This window comes from Etheostoma cragini, chromosome 24 (assembly GCF_013103735.1).
Source record: "Etheostoma cragini isolate CJK2018 chromosome 24, CSU_Ecrag_1.0, whole genome shotgun sequence".
Classification (NCBI taxonomy): domain Eukaryota; kingdom Metazoa; phylum Chordata; class Actinopteri; order Perciformes; family Percidae; genus Etheostoma; species Etheostoma cragini.
The window spans coordinates 11,541,553-11,565,911 of record NC_048430.1 but is presented as its reverse complement, the minus strand read 5'-3'; the positions used below and the strand labels follow the sequence as shown (position 1 = coordinate 11,565,911).

General features: G+C 40.0%; 1 protein-coding gene and 1 long non-coding RNA gene across 2 annotated transcripts in view; one reads left to right on the top strand and one right to left on the bottom strand.

The window, feature by feature from the left end:
• Positions 1 to 55: 55 nt before the first annotated feature.
• On the bottom strand, positions 56 to 24,203 carry LOC117939578. Its single transcript, XR_004655628.1, has 3 exons — positions 24,193 to 24,203; positions 6,921 to 6,924; positions 56 to 136 (listed from the first exon to the last, which is right to left on the bottom strand). It is a non-coding gene; the product is annotated as an uncharacterized LOC117939578 (long non-coding RNA).
• ahr1b (aryl hydrocarbon receptor 1b) overlaps positions 7,385 to 24,359 on the top strand; it is a 28,406-nt gene continuing 11,431 nt past the window's right edge. Inside the window, exons 1-4 of the mRNA XM_034864833.1 lie at positions 7,385 to 7,782; positions 8,472 to 8,659; positions 13,618 to 13,706; positions 22,094 to 22,183. Of these exons, the coding sequence (XP_034720724.1) occupies positions 7,742 to 7,782; positions 8,472 to 8,659; positions 13,618 to 13,706; positions 22,094 to 22,183 (408 nt within the window). The 5' untranslated portion in view covers positions 7,385 to 7,741. The remainder of the gene's footprint in view (positions 7,783 to 8,471; positions 8,660 to 13,617; positions 13,707 to 22,093; positions 22,184 to 24,359) is intronic.

Here is a 24,359-nt window from a genome sequence, read left to right as displayed (position 1 = left end):
TATTCCTGAGGAAAGGACAAAGAGACTCTTTTCTCTTTTTTCTTCTTATTCGGAAACAGCGATGGTTGCTTTAAGTGTTTGGTTCAGGATGGCTGGTCTTTGAGGAAGAGAAGAAAAGGAAAACGTATGTTCCCGTCTTCGGAGCTGGTTGGTTAACAAACAACGGAAAAGGTTAACAGATGATCTGAATCAGTGATTTGATGATGATGGATGAAAGTTTGGCTCCAGCCCACCTGGTGTCATCAGCCAAGTGAATGTGCCGTTGGCCGATCAAGAATTGAGTTGGTGAAGTTTTTTTGCAACATTTACTTTTATTTTTTTATTTTCTTTACATTTTCTTCGACATTTGACTCTACTGTCAATATGTGTTTTTTTTCCAATGGGTTTTTCCAACACTTCATGTTTCTATTTTCAAAAGTGAAAAACAACAATTTGTATAGCAGCCAGTTAAAATTTAGTCCAAAAAGTGTTTTCACTTGCCCAAGCAGGAAAAAAGAAAAACCTTAACGTTGAACCCTGCAATCGTCATTATTGATGATATGATGATTAATCGCCTTATTTCTTGTAAAAACCCACACATACTGTACAAAAAACACTTCAGACAACGCCATAGATCGGACTTTTTGTTTATGTCCCAAGTACGCACTTTCCAAGCTGCAACGGGCTCAGTACTGCCCCCTGCAACACCCACTGCAACTACAGCGCTTCACAGGCGAATCCGCCTGCAGAGTTAGCGTGAAAGGAGATGTTTAGGGCCCGACTTTGGGTTCGACATTGTGAGATTGTGGGGTTGAGATTGTGTATTTAAAAAGAAAAAAACTCAAAAATATTGTCGACAAAACCCTCCGAAAAGTGGCAAAACGTCAAAAGGTTACAAATGTTGGAAAAAGCAGCAAAAACGCCAAAGATTGTCAAAAGAAACCTTGAAAAAAGGCAACAATACTTGAAAAAATTGTTTAAAATTTTTTGAAAAAGGCAGCAGGGGATGTTATCATTATGTTGTGCTTTCAGCTAAAGTTAGCTAGCTGCTAAAGTGAGCTAGCTAACGTTAGCAGTAGCCCCGGTAGTTTGTGAACAGAGACGTTAATAACATTACAGGCTTTACCACATACAGAGCTCAAAGAATCATAAGATAATATACATGATAAACTAAAGCCACAATATCCATTTTACAGCTACGGGAGCTCAGGAGAACCACCATATGAGCGTGTTGTGCAGGGGGACGTGGTGCTGTCCCGTGGGTCTGCTAGTGTTCATTATGATATGGTGATAGGTGTAAACCGAGCCCTGGGTATCCTGCCCTGCCGGGCCCAGATGGGCGGATTTGGAATCTTGCTCCTTATGAGGTCATAAGGGGCAAGGTTACCTCCCCTTTCTCTGCTTAGCCCGCCCAGAGAACTTGGCCTTTCTCCTGAAATATAGAAGTGTCTTTCGCCATGCAAATTCTAGGGGAAAAGTCTTTGTGGGCCAGAGGGTTGTCAGATGTTACAGTCCCACAATTGGCTGCCGTTGGTGGACAACGAGTGCTTGCCGTTGCTAGGGCAAGAAACTAACAACAACGTAGCGATTGTCTCCCACAGACTGGGGAAAATATCTGCGGGTGCACGGCGTATACGGGGGATCACATAGGCTACGCCACTGCCTCCCACACGACGGAATGTTTGGCCCTGAATGAAAGTTACAAAAAGAAATATTTACTTCCTGCCAATGCTCCGCTGTCTGCAACGCACAGAAACCCAATACTCTATAAATATCTCTTTTCTATTTTGGAAGGATAAAATATATCTACTTGTTTTTGCTGTTTTTGTCCTTTTAAAAATTGTATCTCAGTTGCATTCATTTGCTATCTCAGTGAGGGAGATTTGCTTTTGCAGACAGGGTATATAAAAAGAAAAAGAAAAAAAAAGCACAACCAAATCACATCATTATCCCACTAACAGAGGGCTTTTACCGTTTAAAGATGCTGCTGCTTGTTTTATGTATATATTTTAAAGCAATCAGTCAGAGCTTCTTTTTTTAATCACTGAGCCACTTCTATATTTGTCTTTTCTGTAATATTTCTGTGTTGTTGTTTTCCTGTTGTAGGGAGAAAGAAAGGAAAATATAGAATCTGACAGAAAGCTCAGTCTTTTTACACCTTAAAACATTTCCACTGGGAATATTTGCTTAAAAAAACTATGTGCAGTGAAGATTGAATATTTGTTGCAAACCAAAAGTTTCCTGAACTTTGTCAGAGCCACTTTGTGAGATAATGTTTCTTTAAAGTGTTGCCAAAGCATAGCGAAGAGAAAAGAATTCACAAAGAGCTTTTGTTACAAAAAGGGAAGTGTGTTGATACCAAAATTAGGATGGTTTCAGTACTCTGTACACCTTAGATTTGTATATATGTATTGGATCATAAACTCTTATTTGAAAAAAAACTCAACTTAAAGTCATAATAATCTTACATTTTACATAAGATTTTGCTTTTTAATAGGCCTAGACTGAGAGTCAAAGCTGAGCAGACTCACTCTCTGCCTTAACATTTCCTATTTTTAAAAATGTTTTTACATTTTTTGGAGTTGAACATGAAACTAAAGCTGGCGATTAAAGACCAGAATGTCAATCAGACGCGCTGTAGGATGCTGAGATGCGAGAGTGGAGCCTTAAGTCATATTTCCGTCTCCCTCCTCTTTTCCTGCTTCTGTCTTTGTCTCATTATTTATCGGCGTTTTTGCATCGCACAAAAAACCAAAAACACAGGTTTATAGGCAGCTATTGTGTATTTAAAACAAGGAAGAAAAAAATGGGGAAACACTTCACAAGTACCTTTTTAACATTTCTGATTATTTAATCCTCCTCTTTTCCTTGGGTCAAATTTGACCCATTTTCAACAACTTTATATCAAAAATGTGTGTTTCTTTCAACTAATTGTCCAAAAAAACCTAACGTGGATGGTTCGTACAACGGAAAAAAAAGATCAGTCCAATACTTCGAATTTAGTTTGGGTATTATTCGATTTTATCACATAAATAGTAATAAAAATCATAGAAGGTTGAAAAAAGTGACAAAAATGCGTTAAAAACATGGGGAAAAAAAACAAGAAAAACAAAAAGAAATCAAGAGAGACAGAAAAAGTGACAGAAAAGTCAGAAAAAGCTTCAAAAACTTCTACAAAGTCTTTGGAAAAGGGGAGAAAAAACCTTCAAAACATCCAAAAAGAAGAGCGAAACATCGGCAAAACCCCAGAAAGGGTAAAAAAAAACCTAACCCTAACCCTAACCCGGCGTTTGATATTCTCCAACGAGAAATGTGCTGCGTTCATGTCTCAAGTTTCCAACGTGTCAAAAAGCGTTCACATTAACACCCAAAAGTCGCACTTAAAGCTGGGCTGAACAGCGTCTTCAACATTTTTTTTTTAAGAGAAGCTGCAATATTTCTTTGCGATTTTAAGAATAAATACATTTGGTCGGTGACTCGTCATAGCTGGGGGGCGTGGCCTGTGGCGGAGTCACGGGTGGGGGGGGGACATAATCCTTTCCACCTGAACGGATAACATTGCGTTAACCCAATATGGCTACTCAAAAGCACTTTAACCTCTTGACAGAGCAAGATACAGTACTTAAAAATGTTGTTTCCCCAAATATTTTGTCAGCTACCAAATTGTCAGCTACCTGAATGCCCCTTCAGGTAAGAGACAGCTAACGTTAACCGTTAGCTCATCTTAGATGATTCAACCTGATTTTATTATGAGTTATCCCAGGGTCATCAAGCAGTCTGTTGTTATCCCACGTTCATCAGAGCTATATTAAAGACTAGTATGTCTAAGCATGTTCAATTCAATTTTATATATAGTATCAAATCATAACAAGAGTTATGACGCTAGTGGTATTAGCGTTAGCTTATATTCGGCGATTGCGAGACAACACCGGCTCCCTCTGTCCATTCGGCAGTATTTCTAACTTAAGATCAGGATTTTTTTTACTTATTACAGGCGCAGAATGCTACACTAACGCAACTTTTAGACATTGTACCAAGCAAAGAAAAACAATTGTAAATATGACGAGTTAACTTCAACCGCTAACAAAGTCTACGCTCTTTCATTGGAATGGTTTGTCAGTAATGCCGGCCAAGTCCAATGATCGATTTAATTAATTGTTTTTCTGGTCTCAATTTTTCACACCATAATGTGCTAAACTCTTAATTTTAGACTTGAAATGTCATCGTAAAAACATCTACTGTGCATCGAATTGAATCATAAAGTTAATTTGACGTATAAATCTACGAAACAAACTAATTCTCATCCAAATGAAGTCTTTTTTCTTGACGGATATACTGTATAAGAAGCATGCTAGAGAGAAATATTCAACCAAAGCAATTAATAAATGGTGTGAAAACATCCCTAAATCCCCAAATTTCTCCCCATGTTGATCACTCACCGTTAATGTTTCTATGAACATAAGAATTGCTCATTTTGGAAGTCTGTGACCTTAAAGGGTAATTTCGTCTTTTCAACCCTATGTGTGTATCTGACTAGAACAGCAATCTTTGACATTGGTCCAGTATTAAGCGTTCAACGCTGTAACCAGCAGCAACAGACTGGTTGCAATGTAACCCTGTGGGGCAAATATGCATGGTCAATTCCATCCACTTAAAGTGCTGGTTTTGCCACTGACAGGCTTTGATTATTATACTAAGAGTCTGACCACAGAGATAGACCTTTAAACCCACCAGGCTCTATTGAAAAAATAAATACTTTTAGCGTGTATAGAGCCAACATATTTTCACATGTAAATCTGCAAACTATATGTTTATTTCAACCAAAACAAGAGTTGTGATGGTTGGAAAGGTGGAAAGATGACCCAAAACGGCTTTTTATAGTTTTATTTTGTTTCTGCTGACTTTAAATTAAGTGTACTTTACGATGTTAAAGTGACTGTTTATTACATGGAGTCTGGTGGGTTTAGCAAACGCAATTTCACCAATGTTATCTTTTTTTTTAAGTATCTTACTCTTTAACAGAAAGGTCGACCTCCTTAGAAATCCTTTCCATAATGTTGTCAGATAACTTAGTGAAACAATCTGAGTCTATCAGCAGCAAAACAAGCACTTTTGTGGACATAAATCAAAGATGCACAATTGCCCAATAACTTACATTGTAGCTTTTTTCACTTAATACTGGGCCAACGTCAAAGATTGTTGTTCGAATGTCAAAAACAGAAGGTCCAGGTAGAAAAATGGTAGTTATCCTTTGAATGCTTTTTCAAATTTGAATGCTTTCAATCCAATCACTAAGTATTCATATAGAAATATTAAATCTAGTTTGTTGCTTGCTTCTCGTTGAAAAATCAAACAACCCTTTGTACTTTTTTTACCTTGCAAACACAAGAAGGCCAAGGCTCCACATTGCAGTATCTTTGTGTACCTGTATATAAATACATAAATGTTCTGTTTAAAATATGTACATGTCCTATATCGTGTATTTTAATGCCTTATTGCCTTAACTCTGACTCACGCCTTTATCATTTATTGTACATATTGCACAGCATATACAGTAAGTTAACTTCCTGTTATGAGGTTTTTTTGTAACTTTTCAACACATTGTATCTTCATTTGCCCTCCAAATCTGGCGTTGAACAGCGTATTGAGTGCTAATCTTTTCATGCTTGTAACAACGCATAATGTAATAAAAGGTCAAAATGTAATACATTTATACTTCGATGTGTAAGGATCTCACGCTTTTTGTTATAAAAACCCTGAACGCAACATGCAATAAAGAATTGCATATTGCATTTTGGTTCAAATAAAGCCTTTCATTCAACCCTTCAAATTTCCCAGGGTTTTATTACATAATGAAGTGAACAGTTGTTACATTTTGCACATGTATTACATAATGCGTTGTGACAATGTTCATCAAATTAAAGGTGATCTGGTCACACATTGCAGTGTTTCTTAAGGCTGGTCTCTAAATGCATAAGTTTTATGGAAATTTGACAATGTGAAAAACGATATGAACTTAAACGGTGATAACACAAAGTGAGTGTTTATCTCTTTTGGGGGGAATTCCTTACTCTTTTAAGGAGGCTTCAGTAAAAAAGATACTGGTATAAAATATTTTTGTACGTTTTATAGCCGTTATTCTGTCTTTTTGAGTCCAAAAAAAAGAAAATCTCATTGTAATGTTCTGTTTTTAAGCCCAGCACCCTAGAAAGTTATCATAAAGAGGAACAAGCCTTGGAACTGAAAACCTCGAAGCGAGTGCTACGCTAGCTAATGAAAAAGGGTGACAAAAATTTTTTTTTAAAACCTAGAAACTTCTAAAACTAGGATAAGGACTGTAAAAAGAACCAAGTCAGGCAACACCAGGTCTAAAATAGTATCAAAAACTTTGAAAATGCAAAAAAAAACATCTCAAAAATCACAATTTTGGTAGGAAAATAAAAGTCTAAATAAAGAGGTACATGTTCTGGTCCAACAGCCTTGGAAAAACATTATGCAAAAAAATCTCTTGGACCCCTGCAGTTCTCTAAAGTACCTCTAGTGGGACATGTAGTCCATTTATATCTTCATTGTAGTTTTGTGTGGCGTGATGGTCTCCAGTGTCCACTAGATGGCAGTGTGACTCCATGTTTTGCAGTTGAATGCATTTGTTGCCTGTTTTGCCAATCTGGTCCAAATTAAGCCCCAAAACCGGGCTAAATTAAGCCCTAAAACCGGGCCAGAAATGTCTTACTTTGGCCCGCTGCATTAGCAACTTCACTAAAACGTCAACGTGCCTGTAAAGCAGAAAAAAATTAAACCAAGTTAAAAACAAAAAACACATTTGACCTTTAACATTTCTACGTTAATTAACACAGAAAGCAATAATATATCCAGGTATAAAAATATACAGTATGTTTGGTATTATCGTTACTGACGCATACATGTTTTAGTTGGTTGACATGACTTAACTGGTAAGTCTTCTTCATAAAAAAATTGGACATAGGACATCTTTTTTGTGATAAAGAAATCTGTCTTTATTTGTGTCTAAAAGGTACACTATTTAAGTACTTTGCTCTGAACTGCTGTTTACATGATTATGGGTGGCTTTTATACAAAATGACACCAAATCTACATGTTTATTGAATATTAAAACAACATTAGTGATGTATAAAACGTCCCTAATGTAATGTTGTGGTTTGTGAAAGGTCCTCCGAGAATATTTAATAATTATAATAATTCCATTTTTTTATTTATAGCGCTTTTGAGAACACTTAACTACTACTTTACAGAGTAAAACATTTTTTTTAAATAAATACATTTTTATTTAAAAAAACTAAAGTGATGACGTGACATTTGACCCGCTGCACGCTCCCGACGTCAAATCAGTTCCCCGGGAAGCGCGCGCTAGTCGGGGTCCGGGAGAGAGACGGAGCAGCAGAGGGACCAGGACGAGGACCTCCAACACTTTCTGACGGTGTCATTTGAACGTTTGGGGGGCTGAACTTCTTCCCCAGAATGTGAAGCTTAAACGGAGTTTTTTTTTTGTATGTCCGTGCGGGATTTGAGCACCATGGACGGGATAACAGGACCAAGAGGAACGTTAATCCTGTGATGGTCCGCCGGTAATACTTCGACAGGCAGCTTTAGCTAGTGCGTCTAGTGTATCATTAGTTATGGCGTCTGCTGTATCTCTCCTCGTATAAATTACCGCTGGGTTCTTCTGTCTGGAGTTTGTATTCTACTTCACAGTTATTAACAGAGACAAGAAAGCAACAACGACATGTACGCCGGACGGAAAAGAAGAAAACCAGCGCAGAAGGGGTAATTTCTTCTTCTTCTTTTAGACCATTTAAATGGAATTAGCCCCTTGTTATCTTGCTGTCAGTTAGCTAATGTCATGATGTATGTATCAAGCATGATGTCAACAGGAAATGACTACTTATTATCTCAAATGAGAGTCTTGATATGCAACCAGGAGTGTAAGATATTAAGACACATTCAAATTGACAGGACGTCAACAGCAAAAAATAAAAAAAATCCTTTTTGAGAAAACAGCCTCAAAATATATGATTATCTATGTATCTATATATACAGTGGCTTGAGAAGCCCTCGCTAAAGTTGATTAAAAAAAGGAATAAAAAAACACCTTTTGGAAAATTATCTTAATGCCTTAATTAAAAAAATTTACAAACATTCAACCTTTTAAGGACACCAATTTTCTTGTGAATCAATAATGTATTTTAAATAAATAAATGTTCTGCCTTTTAATACAGAAATACAGGGGGCTTAACTATACACGCCCCTATGATAAATTCCTATAGAGGCAGGCACATTTTTATTTTAAAGGCCAGTTATTTATGCATAATATGCATTCAACACTGAATTGAACATAAAGGGAAGCACTAAAAAAAAAGAAAAAAAGACGATATGATGTGCAGCCCTAATCCACATGTCAGTGTAACTCTCCTGGGGGGGGGGTAATGTCACTCACACTGTCCCCTCATGTCCAGAGTCAAACCCGCCGCGGCTGAAAGTGCCAAGTCCAACCCGTCCAAACGCCACCGCGACCGCCTCAACTCAGAGCTGGACCGGCTCGCCAGCCTGCTGCCCTTCCCCGAAGACGTCATCTCCAGCCTGGACAAACTGTCCATCCTCCGCCTCAGCGTCAGCTTCCTCCGCACCAAGAACTTCTTCTCCGGTAAGGAGAACACCAGATCTGACGTAGAACAGGGATTTCTTTGCTTTATGAAAGACTTTTAGCTATACAACGATAAAGATGCAATGTCCCCATACATTTTGTGTCTTTTGTGGGATTTAGATAGGCTTATGCTGCTGCAACTCTAGTTAGGTTTTTGTGTGTCTCTCTTTGGTCATTTGTGTTTAAAGTGGGCTTGTTGTGCATCTCTGTCATTTGGCGTCTCTTTGTAGTCTGTTAGTGTCTCTTAGTGGGAGTTTTGGGTCTCTTTTTCACATCATTTTGGATCGTAATTATCTCCAAATCTGTGTCTGGAAACTTAAATATCACTATATCAATAGAAATCCAAAAAGCTTGAAGACAAAACTTGCTAAAAAGTCCAACTCCAGTCATTAGATGTGAGAAAAGTCTTTTTAGTTCCATTCATTTGGCTAACAGTAGATGCTACACCCAAACCTGCTGAGGGCAGGGGAAACCCTGCAAAAGGTAATCTACCAAAAAGCTCCCAGGAAGGCATATTTGGGCTTCTAAACAGCTCTGGCAGCAGTGGTTTGGAAGTGGTGACCATGATGACTTTTGAAATTGAGACAGATAGGGAAAGAAAGTGAAGCTGGTAAATGTCAGTGTGTAGTCGTGAAAACAGATGCTTTGCCCTTCTCCTTCCCCGCCTAGTGAAATAGCTTTTCACACCTCGCACACAGGACCTGCGGACACAGAGGCAGAAAAACATCCAGAAACAGACAGAAGGTCAGGGGGAGTTTCTGGAAGCCACGGTGGACACGGGACGGTGGACTATGAGTCAGACTTGATTAGGGCTGGGTACCGAATTCAACACTACGTAGGCACCGACCGCTTTGCCTCTAAAGCAGGGGTCTTCAACAGGGGGTCCGCGGAGGTACGGCATGGGGGTCGCAAAAGTTTGGGTTGATTAGACATTGAAATGTCTTTAAATACACATTAACATGAATTCAACACACTGTAGTAAACAGATAAATGGAGGCAGAAGATGTCTTTCAGTCATCAATGCACACATTCAGCGACACACAGAAGCTCTTTCAAGCTGGGCACCGTTTCATTCACAACACCTGTCCCATCAACGAGGAATCAGAATCAGAATCAGAAATACTTTAATAATCCCAGGGCGAAATTACTTTCGTTACATTACTCCATATGTAATAGACATTACTTACATTTATTAAGAATATACCCTACTCACTGTGCCTCGCACATGTTTAAAATAAAAACATGAATATATGAACCTGTGTATTATTTGAGTATCTTAGTATTGAATGCACAATAACAAGGTACATTTACACATGGCACTATAGGACCAGTTTTATATAACACAATTTTATACAATATATATAATTAAGGTGTCCCGCTCCATCTCGCCATCAGTTTGGGGGTCCTTGGCCTGGAAAACGTTGAAGACCCCTGCTCTAAAGTATCGATCGTATAGAAAAATGCCAATACCAATACCTAAGGAGTAAATCTCAGCATCAGTGAGCCAATCAGCAAGCAGCTTTCTTCCACCGAGTACTCAGAATGTCTGTGATTGGCCGTCTGACGTCACAACCCAGTAGAGACATGCAGGAAGAACGTCTCCACCCCAAGCAGAATTTAAAAAAAAAATCTGTTAATAAGGTCGCTAGCTTTAACAGCAGCATTGGTAATCTCTCGCCTGGACGCCCCCCCCCAATCGTACGTCTTAGTAAAACAACCTTCACGTGTAGTAGGTCAGCTCGTCTTGCCCGTGGCCGTGAGTTGACCCGTGTCCCAAAGTCTCAGTCACACAGTAATGTACTGTAGGTCTGAGAGGAGGTGGGAGGGCGGGGGAGATGAAAGCCTCATAGAGTAAAAACACGAGGGGGGGGGCGCCCACTTTTCAACTTTTGGCTCCCACAATCTCAGAGAAACCCTTGTTTTTAAATGGTCTTACAGTCGTAGTTAGGGATGTTATTGTCTGAAAAATAATCACGTTTTTTATGATTATTATGATTATGATGCATGGATCAATTTCACCATGACCGTATAAAATCCCATGACCACTTTAGATGTGAATGTGTCATCTAATGCTGCCTTTTCACATAGAAATGACACCGTAACAGTCTTAAAAAAGATTGTTTTTAATGATTAGTATCCCGTTATGGGACGCCGTTGTACATCACTCTAACAGTCAGTACTGGTAGTGGCCGGCGTCCGCTTTCACAGCCAGTTAAAGGGAAAATTTCCGTTTTTTTTAAAATTAATTTACCTTAACTGAACAGCTTTGGTGTTATTGGAATGGCACCTGTGAGCGGGAAAAAACCGAAACGTTAGATAGAAGTTAGAAGTTCGTTAGATACGTTAGATAGAAGTTAGATAGCGGAACCTTTAAAATACATATTTTGTATTGGGGTCATGACGATAAGTAGCCGGGTTGGACGTTGCTCGTGTCATCGTCCCGGCGGAAGAGACTTTAATCTGCGATTGTTGCAGGTTGATGAATTGTATTAGGAAAATAACAATATTACTTGCGATAACTAAAGTGTACTCAGTTCTGCTTTCAGTATTCTGCTAAAATACATAATAAACTCATTACTTTTTGAAAACTGAGGGGGGGGGGGGGGGGGGGGGTCTTTGGGCACCTCAAGATCCATTTTGAGGGGACAACGATTCTAAAACCGAGCATCCACGCATCTCAATGCAACAATGTTTTAATGTACGTTTCCTTGTGTGATTTATAAAAAATATACATGTAAATCTGAGTTTGTTAGATTTCGACACATACAGTATTTGTCCCACACATGTCGTCATTCCATGTACAAGCCTTAAACATGCTGAGTCACCTTCTCTCTCAGTGATCAGAGGCTGAGTCATCTTTAAAGGTGGAGAACAGGAAACACAAAGGGGTGTCGTGTCATGTGATAAAGTAGATCAACAGATCTGTTTTGATTTTGATTATTAACTTATCAGAACCGAACATCGAATCATTCACTCAGTTGTTTGAGTTTGCTGCAGATTGCAGACATTTGCATCTAATTGAAATCATGTTGTTGATTTCATCCATCAATAACACCAAAGACCCGCTCTACCTGAAGGGGCGTGGCCTCGTTTGAACGTGTCGGTGGACGTTGTGTGGACGGGTGAACAGTTATGTTTCTACAATTTATTAATAGTTTATTTTGCCAACTTCTATATTTACGCAGTTAAAATACAATAAGCATCACAGAGATTAGTTTGTTAGGGCGGTCACGATCGTTAGCTGACGTTACCTTCTCTGTAGTCGCCAGATCTCGCGAGAGTTTGTTCCTGAGACAGAAACAAAGTTACTTTCTCCTGATGAGTCCGTGTGAATCCATTCGAGTGTCAGAATGTTCCGGAGCTATGCGGCTTGTGAAGAACGGCTCCAATCTGTACTTTAGTGACTAAACAATCACTCATAATCATGCGTTCACGTTCACTTCTCCCATTGGAATCAATACACTCAGGACCTGCCGCTAGTCTCCTGGAGAGGCGTGGTCGTGACACAGATACAGGAAACTACTCTGAGTTTGGGCATCTCGGTTCTAAACCCTTTCTGGTAATACCCTCCAAAGACATTTCTTCCGATTTCTCCTCTCCCGAATGTGGCCTGACGGCGGCTGATGCATGCAGCTTCCTGTCTCCTTCGTCCTGTGAGCCAGCTGTAAGCGTGAGCGTCTGTTGTGATGTTTTTATTGGCTGTTTGTGTCCCCGTCGCCCTCCGCTGTGCCAACACAAGTCCTCAACACAAGGGGAGGAGGGGGTGTTTTTTCATGCCGCCGGCCACCATTTACAACATCAGGGCGCAAAAACACCCCCTCCTCCCCTTTTCAGCTCTCAATTATTGATAGTCCACATGCTTTTCCTGCTTTCTCTCTCTCTCTCTCTCTATCTATCTCTTCCACTACACTGAGCGCTGTCGCCAAACAGACAAAGCGCGGGGAGCATCCCTTTTCATACGAGGAGGCATTTTTGGAGATAAACTCACAAACTACAATACACTCATGTCACAGGCATTAAACAATAACACCTGTGAGGGACCATTCTGGTGCTTATTCATGTTTCATGCATTATTCACTTTACTTTTCACCCATTTTTCTCTGAACATGCCATTGGTTTTTAAGACTCTTTCCAGTCAGTTTTTGTTCTCATTTCTCTCTGTTCATCTAGTATTAAAATACAAGTATATGCTTAAAAATGTGCTTTAAAAAAGCGAATCAATTCTTGGTTTATTAAATCTAATATCAGAGTTTTTCCTAGGTTTGTTTAAATTTTGGATCGTAACACAGATTTTATTCTTCAACTATAGGAAAGTGCAAGTTTAGCCATACTTAGCTTGCAAAAACTGAATATAAGGCTTGGTTAAAGCCAGTTACCAGCAACGTATTTGAAGCCTACTGCTGCTTATGCAAGAAAGCGATCCATATTGTGACTCAATATAAATTGACTCAACCTAAATAAACACATTTTACCCCCAAGGTCAAAGGCCCCGGGCCAACCCCATGTTTCTGTCTCAGGGGTCAGAGGTCACATAGAAGCCCCTGTGGGCTGTTTTGTCAGAGAAGGTTTAGAACCGAGACGCCCCAACTCAGAGTAGTTTATTGTATCTGTGTCACATGGGCTCCGCCACACCTCCTCAGGAGACCAGCCACAGGTCCTGAGTGTATTGATTCCAATGGGAAGTAAACGTGGACACAGATTATGAGCAAGTCTTTTGCCCCGTAGAAACCAAAGTAAATATTGGACCTATTCTTTACAAGCTACAAAATTCTGACACTAAAATGGCAATTTTCAGACCTGATGCGGACCTTTGAAGCCCTGCTCTTCAACATGATGGCATGATGACAAGGTTTTTGGAGACGCCTGCTCCTGGATTTGTGTTGGACCAACAATCCAAAACGAAAGACCTTTGTAATGTGTCCATCTCCAAGTTATCCTCTCTGTTTCTCCCTCTGTAGTGGCGCTGAAGAACCAGCTGTCCAATGCCGTGGCGAAGAGCGGCGATCACAGTGATGGTCTCCTGCCCGAGGGGGAGCTGCTGCTGCAGGTTGGAGACGTTGCTGTCATTTGTAGACGTCCGTCATCAGTAAACATGTTTTTACTGATTTTCTCTTGTGTCCTTAATCAGAGCTGGCACTGTAGTTAAAAGGGTTGGTTTGAGTTTTTTTTTTTTAAGTTGGAGTCTAATTTTGGGATTTTTTTGTGTTGACTGATGCTAACAACAATCTTCGACACTGGTCCAGTACTATGCGAAAACCCTGTGACCAAACCTATAGTTAGATTCGTGAAATGCAGTTTTTTTTGCTACTTTATTGTATTTTTTTACTATGTAATAGTGTTTGACAACATTATGGAAGAATCCCTGTAGGGATAGGCCTTTGTTTAACCAGAAACGGCTCTGACATCGCTATGGCTAAACCCACCAGACTCCATTTAAAAAAACACTGCTTTTAGCACGAGTATAGACTTCGAACCCAGCATATTTTCTTGTGTAAATCTGTGAACTATGTGTTTATTTTAACCACAACCACAGTTGTTATTGTTGTAACACCAGAAAGAGGAACCAAAAACGGCTTTTCATGGGCTTATTTTGTGTCTGTCGACTTTGAATGCAGTATGTTTTACGATGGTCAAATTACTGTTTATTTACATGGCGTTTTATTGGGTCTAGCAATGAAAGTTTGGAGTTGCCCAATAACTTAAACTGCAGCTTGTTTCCCTGACTGCTGACTGAAGCAATCTCTCTCAATACTGGACCACTGTCAAAGACTGTTCCCTTCAGTCACTTAGACGCAAAAACTAGAGAAAATAGAGGTTAAAGGTTGAAAAAAATTACCAAATTACCCTTTTATTCAGGAGAGTAGGGGATTTTGAAGATATGTTGTTGAGAAATATCTGTGTGGAGATGGAAATTAATTAAAAACATAAATGTAGGATGATTTATTCAATAGCACAGCCCTATCAGGCACACATTCCTGAAAGATAGAACCCCAAAAAGTTGCACTTTAATGTGGTGTGAACGAAAAGAATGTGGCTCAACTACTCAGATGTATTTACACGTTGCAGACATCTGGATACAGTTTGTATTCATGTGTTTGATCACTACCATCCCTTTAAAACATGGATTTAAACGTGAATGGACTGGGCATAGTCGAGTAGCTATCATCTAAACCCCCCTGGCTCTGAGGCTGAGCGTCTGAGTTTGTTGTGGCCGTTTATCCCCGTGCTTCATGCTAAGAGTCTGCACACAACAGCAACAACTGGCGGTTGTACAATCAGTTAAAACCCTTCTGAGGGAGGAGAGGCTGCTCTGCACAGCAGGGCAAGAGCAGAAATGGCTTGTTTTTGTGTTCTCGCTTCAGCTTTTGGAAAATAGTCCGAGAGATGAGTTTGAGTTTACCACAGGGGTCAGTTGTTTTTCCCTTCCATCTCACGCTAATATTATTTTCAAAAGCCATATAATGGTGTTGTATATGTCATACACAGTATGTGTGTTTATTTACTCATTCCATTTTAGGACTAGGGCTGCCAGTTCCAGTAAAATTGCACGATAAAATATTTGAAAAGGTCTTAAGAAGACATACAAAAAATGTGCAATAGAGCAAATAATAACATAATAAATAACATAACAAAGTGCAATGAATAGGCAAACTGTCCCCAGACAAATTCCAGACTCCCAGGCATCTTTTCAAAAGCTACTGTGCAAAAACAACAGTGTTTCTAAGAGCTGCGTGACCAGAGACATTACAAACCCTGGGTAAATATTTGCAGCGTAGAGTCCAAAAGGACACAGAGTTGGCTAATTTCCTCCTGAACAGGTAGCTAAGCATTAGCTTCAGGCTTCACGTCACCAGAGGACCAGGCAAGCGTCTGCGGCTGTTTACAACGTGTAGCCTGTTCAGTGGTGAGGTATTTCAAACCGGGGGGGGGGGGGTGTACATTGAGAAAAGAGGACCGTGGTGAACTTGCCCTTTATTAGGTCGGGTAGGGGACTCTTGTATGTACCGGAAGTATAAGGACGTGACTTTGGCCACTTGTTGGTGACCTCCTTCTTCTTCATCAGTTCCGGAAGAGACGCAGCACCGCTTTTGCTTCAAAAAACTGGACATCGTCGTTTTGTAATTTTAGACCCGGAAGGTATCTGTAGTATCGGTTCTCATGACATCCCTAGTCTAATACCATTGGAAAATGTTTTGATCCCAAATCACCAAAACCCCAAGAATATCAATGTATTGATTTTGTTTTACTATAGGCACTATCAGTGCAGATGCAGCGGGGGTGGGAGCATCGCACAGCTGTGAAAAAAGAGAGCTGAGCCAGAAGGCAAAGACTTAAAAAGCTTTGGCGAGGCTCATCTTTACCTACAGTCTTTACGCTAGACCTCATGTGATATATATATATATATATATCAGTATATCCACTAGTCTCAATAGCAGTATCGATAAGCTCAGACCTTAATGATTTTTGGGTTATGAAAAATTTGGAACTTTCTAAATTATATCTCCACCCTGGCCTGGGAACGCCTTGGGATCCCCCAGTTGGAGCTGGTTATTATGGCTCGGGGAAAGGGAAGTTCGGGGTTCCCCGCTAGAGCCCTTGCCCCCGCGACCCGCCACGGGACAAGCCGATGATGATGATGGATGGATGGATGGATGGATGGCCATACTACACGCAAGTAGGACTATAGCTCTCATCTGGACGACAATGGAGGCACCTACAACTTGTGCTTGGATCAAGAGTATGGTGCAATCTATGTCCATGGAGAGACTGACTGGATATATAGTTTAGATTAGCTTAGATGATACTTTATTCATCCCACAGCGGGGAAATTCCCTTGTTACAGCAGCATTTTCTACAATGAAAGCAAAACAAACAAACAAGTAAACACACAAGAAAAACAGGCAAACAATAGAACATGTGCAGAAGGTAGACTGAAGTAAAGGAAAGTGCAGTTGCCATAGTACAAGAAAACAACATTGCAGTGTAGTAAGTGACGTTAAAATTAAATTGAATATGTAATTAAAGTGATAATGCAAAAGCAGGTAACCATAAGATAAGTCATATTCACCTGTGACCATAAATAATATTGAAAAAGTAAGTACTTGTAATGGAAATATACATACAGATAAAGATGTACAGAGAGTGTGTGGATTAAATGAAAAACAGGAACAGAAAGTACAACATTATCAGGTAGTGTAGGTGTTGTAGAGTCTGACAGCGGCGGGATGAATGACCTGCGGTACCTCTACTTCTTACACCGGGGGTGTATCAGTCTGCTGCTGAAGGAGCTGCTCACTGACCCCACAGTGTCATTCAGTAGCGTTTTGTCTTTCGATTGTTGTATTCCGGCAGTGGTTGACAGAGAAATATTCTTGTGGGTTGATATGAGGGGATTTGTTGAACATTGTATTTGCAGTACCAAATTAATAAAAACATTGGTAAAAACAGATTGATCCCAGAGGAGTAAATGGGTCACTGTAGCGGTGAAGAATCAAGGATCAGCGGCTTCCTCCTTCAGCTGGTCTGTTCCATTACAGACGGCGGCCCATGAATTATACAGAGACGGTGAACACATCTATTATTGAAGTGAGGGGGGTTTGGATGAAGATGTGGGCCTTGTTGGAGGTGGAAACCGACTTAAAGCATTCAAAGTATTCTTAGATGTTTGACAGGATATCACCAAATCTTAAACACACCCCTCATGCCTTCATATCGTCCTCTTTCAGAAAGTGAGTTGTGTGAGAACTAGGTCAATGTGCTTATGGGAATTTCTTATTTTTTGGTAAATACTGAGAGAGGGAGAGAGAGGGAGAGAGAGAGAGAGAGCTTTCCTGTTTGCTGTCATTGGGTTCAATGTCATCTGACAGAGACAACAAACAGATGAATCTACAGTAAATATGTATGCCACTTCCCCTCTGAATTGCATGTGTGTGTGTGTGTGTGTGTGTGTGTGTGTGTGTGTGTGTGTGTGTGTGTGTGTTTGTGTGTGTATGTGTTGGGTGTGGTCACATACTGTGCTGTAGGTTATTTTTTTGCAGTATGTTTCCAAAGCTTATATCGTAGATCCAAAACTTCTGGTCATAAAATCAGTAATAGGTTATGTTTAAATGTCCCATATTTTGCAAATAGTTTTTAGCTTCATACTTGTTTTTTGGTTTCTACTATATCATGTTTGCAACATATTGTTTTTCTCATACTGTCTGTCTGAAACGCTCCATTTTAACGCCTGTCACTTGAAGACCTCCTCCCTGAAATAGCCCGTTTGCTATGATCAAAATTGCATTTAAGTATTTTCAACTAAATAACAAATTGTTTCAGAAATGATGAAAACCTCATCAAAGTAAACCAAAAATTATTTTGTTTACAGTTTCTCGATTAATGGATGAGTTGTTTGGTCTATAAAATGTCAGAAAATTGTGAAAAATGTGATGATGAGTGAAATGAATGAAATGATCAGTGTTTCCCAAAAAGCCCAAGATGACATCCTCAAAGTTCTTGTTTTTGTCGACAACTCTAAGATATTCAGTTTCCTATCCCAGAGGAGAAAAGAGACTAGAATATATATTCACATTTAGATAGCGGTAAGCATTTGTAATGTTGCCAAAGCACCGGTCAAGTATATTCTAGTTGTGACATATTGCTCCAGGTTTGGACAGATGAGTCCTGATGTCACACCTGTGATGTCCCACTCACCAAGCAGAAGCACTGGCTGTTCAACAGCTCTGTGCATATAACTGTACATACATATACTAAATACAGGATATACCGGAGTACATATACTAAAATGATGGTGATCTGAGAGAATTCTCAGGGTAAGTATTGTGCTAGTGTGAAGAGATAACAGTCAACAGCTCATAATGCTTACAACTCTGCGTCCAAAGGGCAGAAGGTCAACAAGATGGCGGGCAGGGTGGGAAGAGTCATTCAGTATAGTTGTTGTTGTCTTCTGGAGGCAGTGGAAGGTATGCATGTGTGGGTGTGCAGGGTAGGAAATTAGCACCCGCCGCCAGCCGATGGTGGGTGACTTTGCCTTGTCTGCAGAAGCAACTGTTGAGGGCAAAGTAAAGAAAAAGAAAAGGTAGTTTTGGAACAAGTGGCGTATTGTGAAGGGACAACGAGGGAATGGTTGGCTTACTAGGGTTGGGCGGTGTCCCCTAAATTAGCAGTTGATCAGACATACTGGACATTTAAATGCCCTCCGTAAATGGACAGTATTACATGCTGCAGGTGGTAGGGGCAGCACATTACAACTTGACCTACATTTACTTAACTACGCTGCCGTAAAGTCTAGACTCAATGAGAACTCCGAGGTCTGCGTGGCGACAGTACAGGTGAGCGTTTAACAGGGTAACAGTAATAACATTACTGAGATGAAACTACATGCTCCGTTTATATTTGCACTGAATAACGCATTCAATAAACAGAATTATAAGTGTTGCAGCGCACATGAAAAGATGTGCAACATTAGCTCACACATAAAATAGGATAGCACCCTTGTGAATTAGCCTCCTGTTGCTAACGTCCATTCATAACTCTAACATAACATCGTCATTAGACTTACTTAGTGATGCGTGACCCAGTGGTTTCCACAAAGTCGGTCCAAAGAGGGGATAAAAGTGTGAAAGCGTTCCACGTTAACGCCTTTTCTCTCTCGCTGGAGACCGCTGTGTCCAAGCCGAGGCGCAGAGCATGACCTTACCGCATGCTGATAAGTCACTAGACCAAGTAGAGCGAGCTGCTATACCAACAGAGAGAGAGAGAGACTGTATCCCTTACAAATACACTTTTTATTTGCTTATATTAATAACACATGTATTAATAATACAAAATAATGTACTGAAGCAACTCAAAACATGCTAGTGCACTTTCTTTTATAAATTTGAATTCCGGAAAAAGTGGCTGGCAAAAAATATGCTGATAAAATTTCCTGCCCTGCATGTGTGTGTTGGTTATTTCTGAGCAGCTTTGATTCTCCTCTGCAGGGCCTTTTTGTCAGCTGTACTGCTGGACCACCCTGGGACGTTGTAGGTCAGGACGCTCTCTACGGAACAGCGATAGACGGATACAAGCACATGTGATGGATTGACCTTCCTGAGAACTCTCAGGAAGTATATTCGCTGTTGCGCCTGGCTGATCAGGCAGTTGGTGTTGTGTTTTCATGTGAGGTTCTCTGAGGTCGCATCTCTCAAGTCACACATTGCTGCTTTCGAGTAGGACCCTCCTGCTTAGATGTCAATTATTCAGCAGCTAAGAGAAGCTTCCTTGTTTTAAGCCTGACGCTGATGAGTTTTTGACATTACGTAATGGCTTTTGAAAGAGGTTTGGAAAAGGGAAATGTAAGGTTATGACCCAACAGCAGCGATTTAAACCTTGCAATGTGGAAATGAGGAGTGTACACCCTCTGTTGTAGTGTTCATTTGACCTATTTTTAATTTAGTCTTAGTCTTGTGCCAATTCACTTTTTCCTTTTTCTTTTTGGTCAAGTTTTTGTCTAGTTTTGTCAAAAAATAACTCTGGTATCTTAATCAAGTTGTAGTCAAAACCTTTTTTTTTTTTTGTCTTTTTTTAAATAAATAAATTCTCAGATTTTTTCTTATTGACATGTCAGTCAAATAGTAGTTTCATACATCTCAAATATTGTTTAAATGTCATCATAATTACTTGACAAAATCTTCTTGTTGAATGAATTTTGTTGAACGCAACTTTGTTAAACGCGTCTGGTTTTATATCGAGCCGGACATTGGTGCAGTCTTCGTCATCGTCTCATATTTAGTGACGAACATATTTAGTCTTGTCTCGTCTGACGAAGCTAACACTAGGCTGTTGTCAGATGAAGGCTGTATTCCTACGGAGGTCACCATCGCCCTCATCAGGGAGGTGAAGGCGGGCCCAGCAGGATGCCGTTGTGACTCTTTGCAGTGTCGGGACACAGTGTCATCACCTCCTCCCCGAACCCCGAGGCTCGAGGAGGAGTGATGATGAGTACTGACCTCCTTTTCTTCTTCCTCTCCCTCTCTTTCTGCCCGGGGGAGAAGTGTCATCCCTGTTTCTTTTTGTCCCGTCTTATTCTTTCCCCAGTCCTATTTTTTTTCCTTCCCTTTTGTCCTTGTGTTCACTGGAATGTGATACTAGCAAGTGAAGGCCTTGCAAAATGTAGGCATGGGTTTGTTACTGTTTTTAAAGTTTACTGCGTTTTTTTACAAAAAATGTACAGTTTCATAACCAATACATTTTTCTGATATACAGTTCTGTGGTATAAGCAGTTTTTTTATGAGTTGTCAAGGACAGAAAGTACAGTTTAGAAATCTGTCTTTCTGCCAGTGTGCAGTGTGTTTAAAGGTCCCTTGACATGGTCCTCTTTGGATGCTTTTATTTAGTCCTTAATGGTCCCCTAATACTGTATCTGAAGTCTCTTTTATATACACCTTAGTGGTCCCTAATACTGTATCTCAAGTCTCTTTTATATAGACCTTAGTGGTCCCCTAATACTGTATCTGAAGTCTGTTTATATAGACCTTAGTGGTCCCCTAATACTTTATCTCAAGTCTCTTTTATATAGACCTTAGTGGTCCCCTAAAACTGGATCTGAAGTCTCTTTTATATAGGCTTTAATGGTCCCCTAATACTGTATCTCAACTCTCTTTTATATAGACCTTAGTGGTCCCCTAAAACTGGATCTGAAGTCTCTTTTATATAGGCTTTAATGGTCCCCTAATACTGTATCTGAAGTCTCTTTTATAGGCCTTATTGGCTGCTAAGACTATATCTAAAGTCTCTTTCCCAAAATTCAGCCTTGGTGCAGAATTCCAGCCACTAGAGCCAGTCCCACAATGAGCTTTCCTTAGTATGTGCCATTTCCAAGTCTGCAGCTTTTGAGGAGGGGGAGGCCTTGACCAACTGCCACTTTGCTGGTTTAAAAGTTATGATGTCTCTCTCTCATGGTTGGGCCAAATTCTATGGGTGGGCAAAGCAGAGAAAGGGGAGGTAACCCAATCTGGAATCTTGCCCCTTATGAGGTCATACGGAACAAGATTCTGGATTGGCCCATCTTAGCTTTCATTTTCTTAAAGGCAGAGCAGGATACCCAGGGCCCGGCTTACACCTATCACCATTTCTAGCTACTGGGGACCATAGGCAGGCTGGGGGAACTCATATTAACGCTATAAAAACTCATAAAGTAAAAATATTTACTACCATGCAACCTTTTATTAAATAAAATACATTGTGGTCAATGGGGAAATAAAACTTTTGGTTTTTACCCAGACATTTCAAAATAATACATTTTAAAGCTGTAACTGCAAGGCCGCAATAAAGTGAAACCGTGATATTTTAGCTGAAAGTTATCATAACGTCACTAAGACACCAATGCATGGGGAAAAAATAATACACTTTCAATCAATATGAACATTATACAAACACATCTTGTCTGTGCAGGCCCTGAATGGCTTTGTCCTGGTCGTGACAGCGGAGGGAATCGTCTTTTTCTGCTCTCACACCATCCAGGATTACCTCGGCTTCCATCAGGTAAAAAAAATATAAGTTATCTCAACTCAGCAGCCTATTCGTTTTCTTCTCCACTCTTTGGATTTTGCAGTGTCTCCTTGTTTTCATCCGGGTGGGTCTGAAAAAAAAAAGTTAAACTACAACTCAGAGTTGTTAGAATGACAGAAATCTGCTCAAAGTACGGCGTAGCGTTAGCCCGCCAAATTGATGCTTTTTCAGCGGGCTCGGCGGGCAGACGGATTTGATCTAGCAAGTCACGTGACCAAATCGCAGCCTTTGCGATTAGGAAATCACTACAAAAATATAAAATAGTGCTCACTTGTATAACAGTAACACCATTCTCCTCACTTTGGTTACGTGAATAACATGAAGACCTTTCTTACATGTTTGATATTCTTTTCACTTAGCTGGTTGCAATATAAAAACATATATAGTCTAACTGCTACAGTAGGCTGAATATACGTTATGAATTATGCAGATTTTTTCAAGCTGCAGACGCAGAGAGGTGGAGTTAATGAGCACAATGAGGCTCATGACAGACCCCGAGAGCACCGAGTGCCCTAAGGATTGAAACAAACGCACATATGGAGCGAGGGCTTTAATCCAGCCGCTGCCTCTAGTCTAATCCCATTTCGGTGAATGTGATTATCAAATTATCCAAAGTCTGTCTTTCTGACACACACCCACTTACATACACACAGGCACGCCATCTAAAACACACATCTGTCCCTAGTTCACACACACACACACATACAGGTGTAAACATCACCTCTCACCCCTCATGTCCCTGTCCACCTGAGGCGCGTCACCATGCATTTACTATGCAAACCCAAATCCATGGTGAAGCTGCTGTCTGTGCTCACGTGGAGTGTTTGGAAACAACAACCAAACGCCGGGAGCTGTTTGAACGGCCATAAAACAAGAGCCAAATGACAAGCGAGTACGGAATGATGCGGAATGATGACCCAGATGATGTTGATTGCTTAAAACAGGGAGCTCTCATAGTCATGATATACAAACCCAAGCAACAATCAAGTAACAAATGAAGTTAGTTACGTTTTTATTTGCAAAAGAAGATAATAAGGACATACAATAAAATAAAGAAAGCATTCATGAAGCCTAAAGGGCAAACAAGGGAACACATTTGGGAAAAAAACGAAAGATGATATAATTACTACAATATTGAAACAAGCAATACATCAAAACCATCAAAAAGGGAAACATATAACACACCTACATATAATAAAGCAAGCAAAAAGACAAAAGCAGATTTAGAGTAAGTCAATAAATACAATCAACAGAATATCTGTCTGCACTGTAGATGTAACAATTCCTATATGTATTGTCCCTGACAATGAAAGTGTTAAAAAAAAAGAGGGTAAAGCTTTGAAATAGCTTAGCAAAACCGTTACTTCACGAGCCGATAGCCAGGCTGTGTAGAGCCCAAATCCCCTTTCCTAATTATTCTGTTTGAGAAGTATTTCACGTAACACTTCTGCCTGTCAAAATTCCTCGTTGGTGACCCGAGTTTGATCCCCTCCCGGACTGGGAGGGTGGCTCCGCTCTGGTCCTCAGCCAGGTCATGCTGGGTCCGGGCCGCAGATATCAGGGTCACAGGGGCTTCTGGCACCAGTTCAACTATTTGAATCAAATGTTCAGCGACACTTGATTTCTTTTGGCTCCACTTCAAGGCAAACAGAATCAAACGCCTCAAGGTAACCTGCTAACTGTGACATCTGCCTCAACTCGTGTACTCTCATATTCAATCTTAAACCTATTATACTTAAAGTAAGGTAAAATGTTGAGCTGTAAGAAATCCAAATGTTGCCGTAATTGTCTCTCAGATATTTGATTCACAACAGAATTGTTTCTTTCAGTCAAGTTTTAAAATAACCTATTTATTTCTTACTTTTTTGAACAAATTAAAGTTTTTTAATGAATCCCAGGATATGTTTTTTGATTTTACTGAGTATCACTGTCATGTGACCCAGATAAAGTAATCACACAAATACACAGCCTATGAAGTAAACAATGCCTTTTTATTATCATGAAACATGTTTTCTAACTGTATTCCCCCCACACACAATTGAAATAATAATATAAATATATAGTCTGACCAATAATCACTTATCAAATTACTATTCGGCACATCTAAACAACATCAACCGTGATTACTGGGGGGGCAATTATGTAGTAA